Source organism: Ovis canadensis, chromosome 9, assembly GCF_042477335.2.
Source record: "Ovis canadensis isolate MfBH-ARS-UI-01 breed Bighorn chromosome 9, ARS-UI_OviCan_v2, whole genome shotgun sequence".
Lineage (NCBI taxonomy): Eukaryota > Metazoa > Chordata > Mammalia > Artiodactyla > Bovidae > Ovis > Ovis canadensis.
The window spans coordinates 60075282-60087711 of record NC_091253.1 but is presented as its reverse complement, the minus strand read 5'-3'; the positions used below and the strand labels follow the sequence as shown (position 1 = coordinate 60087711).

Genomic DNA, 12430 nt, shown 5'->3' with positions numbered 1-12430 from the left:
ACTTTACATCACTTGAATCCTTAGAATTTGTTGTGAGTTATTTTATAGTCCAGAATATTGTCTGTCTTGGTAAATATTTTGTGAGAAGTTGAGGACAAATGTATATTTGCTCTTTTTGGGTAGAGTGTTTTAAAGACATTGCAGTAGGTTTATACTGGTTAATAGTGTTGTTCAGCTCTGCTCTGTTCCACCTGATTGTCAGCTGTCATTGTTCTATCAGTTATTGAGAGGGGGTATTGAGTCTTTGACTTTAGTTGTGGATTCTTTATTTCTCTTTGGAATTCTGTTCATTTTTGCTTCATGTATCTTGAAGCCGTGTTGTTAGTTGCCCGAGTGTTTTTAATTAATTTTTTATTGGAGTATAATTCTTTGCAATGTTCTGTTAATTTCTGCTGTGCAGCAAAGTGAATCAGCTATACATGTGTCCCCGCTTTTTGTAGACTTCGCAGTTAGGTCACCACAGAGCACTGAGTAGAGTTCCCTGTGCTATACAGCAGGTTCTCATTCGTTATCTGTTTTGTACCTGGTAGTGTGTATATGTCAGTCCCAGTCTCCTAGTTCATTCCATTCTCCCTTTCCGCCCTTGGCGTCCATAAGTTTGTTCTCTGCATCTTTGTCTCTACTCCTGCTTTGCAGATAAGTTCATTTGTACCATTTTTCTAGATTCCACATATTAGTGATATTATACAGTATTTGTTTTTCTCTCTGACTTACTTCATTCTGTATGACCATGTCTAGGTCTGTACATGCCTCTGCAAATGACACTATTTCATTCCTTTTTATGGCTGAGTAATATTCCCTTGTATATATGAACCACATTGCCCACGTGTTTAGAATCTTAGTCCTCTTCTTGATTAGTTGGCTCCTTTGTCATTATGAAGTGACCTTTGTTATTATTTGTGGTAGTCTTTGCTCTGGAATCTACTGTGCTTAATATTATCATAACTATTCTGATTTTTCATTAATTTATGTTATCATGATATATTTTTTCTATCCCATTGCTTTTAAACCATGTATCTTTATAGTTGAAGGGCATTGCCTGTAGGAACCAGGTAGTTGGATTTTGTTTTCTTATCCAGTTTGACAGTCTCTACATTTCAAATGGGGGTATTTATACCATTTTAACTTTCATAACCATTTTGTGGTTATTACCCCAATTTCACTAAAGAAGTAAGAAGACAAATGGAAAGAGTAAATAACTTCCTTACTGTGACACGTCGTAAATGGTGGATCTGTGACTTAAGCTCATAAGCAGTGTGTCCCAGGACTCCTAGTCAAAATTGCTACTAAATGTTTATTATAGCAGGACTTTTTTTCCCTCTCCAGGTTTTTTTCTTTTTGTTTTTCTTTTGAGATGTAATTGATGTATAATGTTACATTGCTTTTAGATGCAGCATAGTGGAATTCTTAAGAGGTCTCAGAAAGCAGAGAATTGACTTGGATACATTTGCATTTTATGTTCATGTTGATGATGGCATGGCTTTCTGGATCTTAAATTCCCAGCCAGGGACTGCGCCCAGGCCCTGGCAGTGAAAGCACCAAGTCCTAACCACTAGATGGCCAGGGAATTCCCAAGAAGGACAGTTTGATGGGAAAGTCTTATGTTAAAGAAATGATGTTACGGTGGTCTTGTAGTAATTTAGGAGAGAGATACATTGATACTGTTAACTGAGAATGCAGAGAAAGGCCAGATCTGAAAAATGTTTTTGAAATTGAATCAGTTGGATGCAGGGGAGAATGTAGAGAGAAACGGAGCAGACAAGGAAGACCATTCAAAGGTATTTGGCTTGTGAACTGGAAAAGTGGTGACATCTGGAAGGTTAGGAGGCAGAAAACCTGAGTTTACAGGGCCTTAGACTAAGGTGGTGACAAAAGAAATGGCAGGGAACAGTTTTGAAGTGTTGTGAAATAAATTTAAAGAAGACAAGGATAAACAAAGGAGCTATTGAGGTTTTGAACCTGAATTAATGAAAGAAAAGTGCATAGAACATTCTGGAGAGTGAACTGATTTGGAAGAGATGGGAGAGATAATATATCCTTTGTGGCAGAGTTCTCTGTTAAATACTATAATTTGTAAACCAAAAGACCTAGTCATTGAAAAATCATTTTAAAATTGGGCAAATATATTAAAAATATGTTTTAGATAAAAATTTTACACTGAATCAAAAGAAAAATTACTCACTTTTAAAAGATATTATATATTTTGAATTTCAAATGATTGTAAATATTTTTAGCTGTATATTTTGAAAAATTGAAAATCTATAAGAAGAATTTAAAATCTGTGAGAAAAATTGAAAGAGCAGTATAATAATGAATCTTTCATATTTACTAATTATTAATTTATTCAGTACATTGCTACATTTATTTCTTTCCTTGCTCCTTCTGTATAGGTATATATACACTCTTTCCTTGAACAGTTTGAAAGTAAATTTCAACTATCATGACATTTTTATCCTTAAATACTTGTATATCTATCTTGTGAGACCAAAAGCAGTCTTCTTCATAACCATAATACTATCATCACTCAAGAAATTGAAAATTGACTGAAGACACTATTTATTAAATAGTCTATAGTCAAATTTCCCTGGTTGTTCTCTAATGTGCTTTGTACTTTTTTCTTTCTAGTACGAGTCTGATCAGTAGCTAATTAATAGCTTATTATGACCTTCCATGTCTGTTTAGCATCCTTTCATCTAGGACAGCCCCTTTGCATTCTTCTGTCTTTCTTCTTTCATAACATGGACATTTTGAAGAGTTTCAGTCAGTTTCTTAGAGAATACACCATAATCCAGATCTGTCTGATTGTTTTCCTATAATTAGATTCACAGTAAACATTTTTGGCCAAGAATGCTACATATTTCTCATTGGATCATGTCAGGAGGCATGTGATGTTCATTTGTATGGTTATTGATAATGCTAATTCCAAACACTTGGTTTTTTAAGGTATTTTCTATCCTGGTCTCTTTCCTGTAAATTCACATTTATTTCTAAATAATTAATAAGCATTTTGAGGTTCTTACCTTGTATTCCTACAGAGCAGTGAGCTCTCTAGGGAGGAAAGCAGCAGATTGTGTGTGTATACTGTAACTTGATCCTAAATTTTAGAGGTGTTTGAGCCCATGTGGAAATACGGTATAGATGGAATGTTAGGATGTGCAAGGGGAGGGGTGTGCGTGAAGTGAAGATGGACAGGTCACTCCTTTGTGGCATGCAGCCCGGGGGGCAGTTGAAGGTTTTCAAGCTGGTGGTGGTCGGGGTGATGCAATTGGATTTGAGTTTTAGAAAGACAGTATTAGCAGCAATCAGATAGGAGATTATTACATCCAAGCTAAGATGATGAAAGACTGTAGCCAGTGCAGCAGAGTTCCTGGCAGAGAGAGGAAGATTTGAGAAATATTTATGAAGTTAAAACTGATTGGATTTGGTGACTGGCTAAAGGTTGCTTGTGGGATTGAGAGTTTCTTGGTGACAGGATATTTAATAGGATTTCCCGACTCATTGACTAAATTGTGTTAAGTATAAAGTTTAAGCAATTAGTTTTGTGACAGTTATAGAGACAGATTCTTTTGGATTCTCTTACAGTTTCTCTTATTCTTTGTTCTTATTCTACTTTTTTTTGAGGACTATTTGAATGGCATTAACAATATGCTTCCATTTAGGGAAGCTCTTTCTTCTTGATATTTTCTACCAAAAATGTACAGTTAGAGCTGCCTTTAAGCCTCTGGATAGAACAGAGTTCGACCTCTTAACATTCTTTCACTAGAGAGAATAAGATTTTTGTTACAAATGACCTATAAACTCAACCCTAGCTCTAACATTTTGATTCTGTGGTGTGTCTGTTTTTCTCTCAGACAGCACATTTTATTTCCTGAAAAATTTCAATGTTTTCCTGGTCTCTTTATGTTTTTCCAAGATGTTCTCAGTGCAACTGAGTCTTGGGGAGCAGACATGGGAATCCGAAGGGAGCAGTATAAAGAAGGCCCAGCAAGCTGTCGCTAACAAAGCTTTGACGGAATCCACGCTCCCCAAACCAGTTCAGAAGCCACCCAAGAGCAATGTTAATAATAACCCAGGTATGGCCCTGACTTGGTTCCCTGTGTTCCTGTCCTCTGCACGTGCTGTCCCCTGTGTTTTCCTTCACGCAGGCCTGCTGCACAGTCAGTGGGTTTTCAGACAGCAGAATAGTAACTGAAGATGAGAGAATGAAGAAGGTAATTGGAGCTGTTTTAAAATTCTGCTTTAATGACTACTGTAAAGGTGTATTATTTACTTTTTAAATGTGACAAAAAGGCATTTGGATACAGACATGAAAATAGGACTGAGGTTTTTTTCTAAAGCAAAGATAGAAGTCATCAATGTCTCTTTCTAAGTATATAACATATAATTATTAAGATAGTCTTTATTTTAGTTTAATAGAAAATTATAAAATTAGCCCTAAGCATCTTACTATTTTGTTTGCTCATGTGGAGATGGTTGCCATTTACATTTAAAAACATTCATATGAAGTTTGTTAAGAAACCCACAAATCCAGTAAAGCCTCCTGTGTATAATATTCTAAGAAAATGAGAGTTCTAGTTTTAAGCTCTTAAGAATAATTTTTAAAAGTTGTTCCATGCATCGACTTTAAAAAGTCGATTGCATGCAGTACCAGCAGCATTGTATGTCCAGTTATCTATTGAGAAGAACAAACCTGTATTAAACACCATGCATGAATTGATACATTGAATTAATAAAGTTCCGTAAATTTAGTACCAGCATTATGCCATTTACTCATCTGTTAACTTACTAATGCAAGTGGTTACCTTCTGACCAGTGTTGCTTTAGGTATTTTTGTGATGGAGTGAAAAAAGACATTTTGCCTGCCAACACTGACTCCATAGGCTGTTTAATTATAGTCCACATGCTCATACTCATAATCAGGTCAACACTTCTTTCCCATGTGGCACGTGCTCTGCAGACAGTCTCCTTTTCCAAGGATTGCTCTTTCCAGAACTCTGTGACCTTCCTAATGGTAGTCCTTTTACATATGTTCAGCTTATTCCAGTATTTGTTAAGTATGGGTAAATAAGCCAAAATACTGTTTTATATATATATATATATATATAAAAACTCTTTTAGCTTAAATCTAGGTAGAGGCTATATTTAACTTTCAAAACTCTCTTCAGATTACTGGTTGATCATTAGCACCATAACACTATCTCTATTTATTAAGCTTTTGTTTAAATATATCTAAGAGATGTAAAACCATTGTTGTTTTCTATAAGGGTTTTAGTTATTTACATAAAACATGTAACCCAGTGGTAAAGATTAAGTACCAAGTGAGTAATAGCAGACATCAATATTATAAGTAATGATATACATGTACTGAGGTAGTTGAGGTACAGTATAGGTCTTGAATAGAGAGCAGGCAGGCATAGGGCAGAGGAAAGGGTATTCCAGGCTATAGGAATACTGAGGAAAGTCCTTGGAATAGGAATCTGGACTGTGGGTTTGGCAAAAAATATTTTCTTTATAGATGATTTTTTCCTTCCCTCCCCCTGTAGATAATTTTTAGGTAGAGCAGCTAAGTGGCTCGGAGAAGGCAATGGCAACCCACTCCAGTACTCTTGCGTGGGAAATCCCATGGACGGAGGAGCCTGGTAGACTGCAGTCCATGGGGTCAGTAGGAGTTAGACACGACTGAGCGACTTCACTTTCACTTTTCACTTTCATGCATTGGAGAAGAAAATGGCAACCCACTCCCGTATTCTTGCCTGGAGAATACCAGGGATGGGGAAGCCTGGTGGGCTGCTGTCTATGGCATCGCAGAGTCTGACACAACTGAAGCGATTTAGCAGCAGCAGCAGCAGCTAAGTGGCTAATAAGAGATAAGACTAGAGATGTAGTTAGAAAGCAGATAGTGATGGACTGGAATGCAGCTTTAGGAAATAAATGTTATCTAGTTCGGGGATTAATTTTTACCAGTAGGTGGGTGATGTGTTCAAAAGAGCAATTTAGGATGTTGAGTTTGACATGTTTATGGAAGGTGGAAGATACTAGAAGCTAATCAGTTAGGAAACCACAGCCATAGTTGATGCGTGAAGCGAAAGAGAAGAAACTCATGTTCATGGAATGGGCAGAAGGACAAGTGTTACTGATCCACTGGTGGAAGCCAGGCCTGTGGACCTGCCCCCTGGGGCAGAGGCTGTGAAGCACGAGCAGCTGTGTGCTGAGCTTCGGTTCAGGTCCGCTCCCGGGGACTATAGCAGGAGATCAGTGAGCAGAGGAGTCAGAGCAAGGGAACAGGAGAGTCTGAAGGCCAGTGGAAATGTTCCCACCATTGAACGTTGTATTGAGATGACAGAATGAGTAGATTTTGGGGGGTAAATTAGTTTTTTTAACTTAACTTTTTTGTATGGCATTTCACACATTTATTTGTTGCTGAGGTAAATTTTTAGAATAAATGTAACTATGTCTCTGCAAGCGCACTAATTATGGTTGTGGAGCCTTGATGGGATTTTGCACTGTGCATGCTTGCAGGGTTTCCCAGAGCCTCGGAAGCCTCTCTCACAGGGGTTAAAGCCCTTCTAATTAAACAACGAGGTTAAACAGCTCCGAAGGGAACCGCTGTTCTGCGTCCTGTCACCCTAGATTTGTTGTGCCTGCGTGTTGGAATCGTCCGCCCTGGTCTTCTGTCATAGCTTATTTTTCTCAGTGTCATGTTTGTGAGATTCATCTGTGTTGTTGACAGTATAGTATTTTTTTGCTATGTAATATCCCACTGCATGGATATACCACAATTTATTTGTTCATTATACTGGTGGCAGACATTTGGGTTGTTCCAGTTGGGGGCTGTTAGAGATAAGACTACTGTGCTGTGAACTGGAGAAGAAAATGGCAGCCTACCCTAGTATTCTTGCCTGGAAAATCCCATGGGCAGAGGAGCCTGGTGGGCTATAGTCCATGGGGTCGCAAAGAGTCGGACACAACTTAGTGATTAAACAACAACAATGCTATGAACATTTTTGGATGTATACATTTCTTTTGGGGATGTAGCTGAGTAGGTTATGCATGTGTTCAGTATTAATACATAAGGTTCAACCTGACACATTTTCCTCCCACTAGCAGTATATGCGAGTTTCCCGTGTCCTTGTCCACAAAGGGCATCTTCAGCTTTCAAAATTTCTGCCTGTTTTTCTGGGGATATAATAGTATTTCATTGTGATTTTAATTTGCATTTCCCTAGTAATTAAAGTGAACACTTTTACATATGCCTGTTGGCAGTAGGATCTTCTCTGCTACTGATACATTTTTTCTGTTAAAAACCTGCATTGGCAGGTTGTTTATTTTTTTCAGTTCTTTTATTGATTTGCAGGTTTCTTAGATATTCTGGATTAATATCCTTTGTCAGATATCTGTATGGCAAATATCTTTCTGTATTCCTAATGGTACATTTTGGCAAACAGATTTTTATATTAATGAAGTGTAATATGTTAGTCTTTCCCCTTACGGATAGTGCTTTTTAAAGAATTGAAGTGTAATTGAACATAGGTTTATATTAGTTTCAGCTGCACAACACAAGGATTTGATATTTGTATATGTTGTGAAATGATCATCACAGTGTCTCTTTAACATCCGTCCCCATAGTTAAATTTTTTTCTTGTGATGAGAAGCCTTTAGTTTTACCTTTCTTAGCTGCTTTCAAATATAAATTACAGTATGACTGACTGTAGTTACCGTGCTGTACATTACATCCTCTTGATTTATTTGCTTTATAACTGGAAGTTTGTATCTTTTGACCCTTTTTACCTACCTCCATCTCCCACCTCTGGCAGCCCATCAGTCTGTTCTCGGTATCTGTGAATTCTGTTTTTTGTGTGTGTTTTCTTTCTTTTAGATGGCACATATAAGTGAGGTCATGTGGAATTTGTCTTTCTCTATCTGACTTATTTCACTTAGCATAATGCCTTCAAGAGCCATCCAAATGGCAACTTTTTTAAAAAATTGCTGTTTAATAGTCTGTTGTTTATGTGTATCACCTCTTTATTGTCCATTCATTCATCAGTGGACACTTAGCTTGCTTCCATGAACATGAGAGTGCACATATTAATATCTTTTCAAGTTAGTGGTATCTAAGAAGTATTTGCTTTCAATTTTTGGGGGATAAATACTCAGAAGTGGAATTGCTAGAATCGTAGTGGTTTTTTGTGTGCTATTTAAGACATCTTTGTCTCCCACAAACTTGTGAAGATGACCTCATATTATTTTTAGAAGTTTTATTATTTCATCTTCTAAATTTAGATCTAAGTTTGTCAGGAATTGAGGTTTACGTATGAGCTGAGGTAGGGTTCAAGATTTTTTTTTCCCTTTTAATACATAGACATTCAGTTAACTTAGCAGTATTTACTGAAAAGGCAATCCATTCAATCCTTTCCTCTCTGCACTGCAGAGGAGGGGAGATCCAGGCCTGACTTCACAGGAAGTAGATGGGCCTTAGATAGTAATCACATCCAAGAGAGGAGTTAGATTTAGTACAGCATGGGGAATCTGCCAGTTAATGAGGAGTGTATCTAAGAAGTATTTGCTTTCTTCTTCCTCTTTTTTTTTTAACTTTTTTAAAGAAATAATTTCTTTCAAACACACAGACACACACACACTTTATAGCAAAAGTACATAGAGCTGTCAGGTAACCATCACCTAGAAATGATTACCATTGCTGAACCAATTGCAAATAAGTTATGGACATGGTGTCCCATTACCCCTTATTCCCTAAGTGCACAGAGACTGTCCACTCAGGATGCTGGCATCAATCTGGTATCACCAGACTCTACTCCCACAAACCACCAGCCCATAGGCTTCGCTCACTCTTCAGTGATGACCCCAGTGGCGTCCTTTGTAGGAACGGCATCTCATCAGGATCACTGGCCTACTGTGTCTCTCCATTCTACTTACGTGAGTGGAACGGGAACAGGTCCTCAGTCTTCTTTTTATGACCTTGACATTTCCACACACTGCATGTAGAATGCTCCTCACTTGAATTTGTCTGGTGTTTCCTCATGATTTATGCGTTTTTAGCACAAACATTACAGAAGTGACCTGGGGTCATCTCACTGTTTCATGTCGGGAGATCCAGGATGTTGAAATGTCCCATTAGTGATGATGTTGGTTTGTTGGTGAAGAGTGTGTCAGCCAGGTCTGTTTTGTAAAGTTAATTAATAAGTATGTTTTATTATTAAATACTATAATTAATAAGTATTTTCTGAGGAGATACTTTGAAACTATATAAACATTCTTATCAAACTTTCATTCACCTACCAGCTTTGGCATCCATTGATGATTCTTGTCTGAATCAGTGACTACTCTGAAGGATGCCAAAGGGTGATTTTTAATTCCGTATTCTTTTTTGATTTATTAGTTAGTTGGAATTCTACCCAAGAGCTTTCTCATCCCCCTCATTTTTTTGTTTGTTTATATCGCTGTTGATTCTTGGATTCCTGTTTTACCTACAGGCTTATGATTTGTGTGTGTGTGTGTGTGTGTGTGTGTGTGTGTGTGCTCACACGCTCAGTCATCCAGTTGTGTCACACTCTTTGTGACTCTATGGACTGTAGTCCGCCAAGCTCCTCTGTCCATGGGGTTTTCCACGCAAGAATACTGATGCAGGTTGCCATTTCCTCAGGCAGGGGATCTTCCAACTCAGGGGTTGAACTTGTGTCTCCTGCATGGCGGGCAGATTCTGGTATTTACCACTGAGCAACCTGGGAAGCCCTATGATTTGTTTATTATTATTATCATTATTTATTTTGATGCTCAAATTGTCCCAGGCTTGGCTAGTGGTATGGCCCCTCAGGTTGACTCCTGTGTCCTTCAGATAGTTCCTCCTCATTCTTTGGGCATTGCTTTCTGGCAGTAGAAGTTGTCTCTAGGTCATCTTACATTTCCTTTTCCCTGGTTACAGTCATTTTTTTAGGAGCCCTGACTGACTGACTAATCAATTCATTCTTTCAGCAAATATTTATTGAGTAGCTAGTGTTATATGTTCCAGGGACTTTCCTAACTTCCTATGAAGTTGTTCCTTTAAATGTTAGCAATGTGTTGCTCTTTGAGAACTAGTTGTGGCATCTTTTAAATCTGTCTCGTAATAGGAATCCGCAATTGTTGTTATGTACTTTTATGTATTTAATTAATCAGTCTTTTTATGTTTGTCATTGGTAAATGTAGAAATTTCCTTTGGTGTATCTAAAAACCACTAAAAGCTGATGATGTGTTTACAATGTCAACTTTATAGCCGTAAAATATATGAGGATTTCTATGTAATGGTCATCTTTATGCAACTTGGGTCTAACCCACACATGTTGAATACAGTGGTACTACTTGACAGTTCCTAGAGGCAGCTCATAGTTTGATTATTCTTTAAATGTTTTCTGTGAGAGCGTTACTGTGTAAGTATTGGGCTGGCCAAAAAGTTTGAGTTTTCTCATAACATCATATGGAAAAACCTGAACAAAATGTTTGGCCAATCCAATATCAAAAGTTGTTCACATGTAGAGATGTCAGTCTTGTTCTGTAGGAAGCAGATGGAGTCCCTTGCTCCAAAGGAGTTGGGACCTTTTCTGGATGGTTTGTGCTTGTGTTTCCTTTCTCCTCTACTTCACAACACCAGTTTCTAGCATTTCTGTGGAGATAATGTACTGTAGCCTTACTTTCAAGTGAGGAATTCACATGGGATTATTTCTTTATTTAAATAATATGAATACAGTACTTTTACTTAGTTTAAAATATAATTTTGGTGTGGGTGGCAGACATGCTGTATCCTGCCAGTGGATTAAAATCATTTCACTGGTCGTTTTCAAAAATATTAGTTTTCTGTTTATGGTCACACTTAAGGATGAGGTCTTTCAAGCTTCTTCTTTTTTTTTCCGTCTATTTTTCTCCTTTGAACTTTATGCTGTTTGTGTCTGTATGATTGTTGCAAAGAATTCATAATGACATAAATTATACAGGTGATTAGTCTGTTAATTATTAAATCTTTCTGAAATAAGAAAAGTCTAAACTTCTAAAGGCGTTCATGGCTCTTTGGGGTTAAAACATCTTTGGAAGACTGTTCGGCAGTTTCTAATAAAGTTAAACATACGCCTACTTTGTGAGGTAGCCATTTCACTACTAGATGTATACCCAACTAAAAAGAGTGTACGTGTCTGCCAAGAGACTTCTTGAAAAATGTTCGAAGTGGTTTTATACTTAATAGCCTCAAACTGAAAACAACCCAAATATTCCGTCAATAGCAGGTTAGATAAACTGAGCAGAATATTATTCAGTGACAAAGTCTGAAATAGTGTTCAACAAAGCCTTATTTTGAAGGAAAGAAACAAGACAAACTAATAAACATTCAGATTTGAAGAACAGGCAAAACTAATCTATGATGGCAGGAGTCAGAACAGGTAAGGTGGGGAGGTGGGTTTTGACTGGGTATTTCTTTCTGGGTGATGGAAATGTTCAGATCTTAATCTGAGTGGTGGTTATATGTATATTTACATAGATGATATTTCATGGAGCTGTATGTTCAAGGTTTGTGCATTTTACTTATACCCTGGTAAAATACTGTAAAAAACAAGGAGAAGAGAATCCCTTTGTGCTTGACATACTCTTCCTCTACTCTGAGTGTGTGCATTAAATTTGGGTTTGGACTAATTGGATTTATTTAATATGTTAACTTTTTCTTATCCTTTTTCTGCCTCCTCCTTTGTCCTCCCACCTCCTTTATTCTTTTTTCTTAGTTCATGTTCTTATTATACTCTTCCGTGGTTTCATGTGAATTCTTTAGAAATGAGACATAAAACTAGCAGCTTATGACTCTTGATGGCTTGCTTTTGGCCTGGCTGCCAGTTGTGCATTTGTGTCAGGTTCTACCACCCCTTGGCTGATACTGTGCCCCAGTTTCTCTTCTGCAATAAGTGGACCCATTTTTGTTAGTGATGAATGGAGTCTTAAATGTATGATGCAGAAGGCATGCTATGCTATGCTTAGGTTGCTCAGTTGTGTCCAACTCTGTGCAGCCCCATGGACTGTAGCCCGCCAGGATCCTGTCCATGGGGATTTTCCAGGCAAGAATACTGGAATGGGTTGCTATGCCCTTCTCCAGGGGATCTTCCAAAACGAGGTCTCCCACATTGCAGGCAAATTCTTTACCAGCTGAGCTATAGGGGAAGCCTGCAGAAGGCATAATTCAAATGAAATAATGCAGAATTAGACTGGAAATACATTTTACTTTCTGTTAAGGCTTTAGGTTCATTTTTGTGATTTGTTATAATGTGTGCTGCAGCCCAGGGGGTTGCAAAGAGTTGGACGTGACTTAGTGACTGAACAACAACATGTGGAACATATATGTATATATTTTTAACTAAATAACCTTTTTTGCTACTTATAGTTGACATAATAGTTGTACATTATT

The 12430-nt window shown here is 37.6% G+C and overlaps 1 protein-coding gene across 50 annotated transcripts in view; it reads left to right on the top strand.

The window, feature by feature from the left end:
- The window catches only part of STAU2 (staufen double-stranded RNA binding protein 2), a 310852-nt gene that overhangs the window by 35301 nt on the left and 263121 nt on the right, over positions 1 to 12430 (top strand). For all 50 annotated transcript variants that reach the window (XR_011259016.1, XR_011259014.1, XR_011259011.1 and 47 more), the window contains one exon: positions 3914 to 4073. Coding sequence is in view for 45 of the 50 variants with exons in the window: in XM_069600307.1 (XP_069456408.1) it covers positions 3914 to 4073 (160 nt within the window). In the remaining 5 variants the exon portion in view is untranslated. The remainder of the gene's footprint in view (positions 1 to 3913; positions 4074 to 12430) is intronic.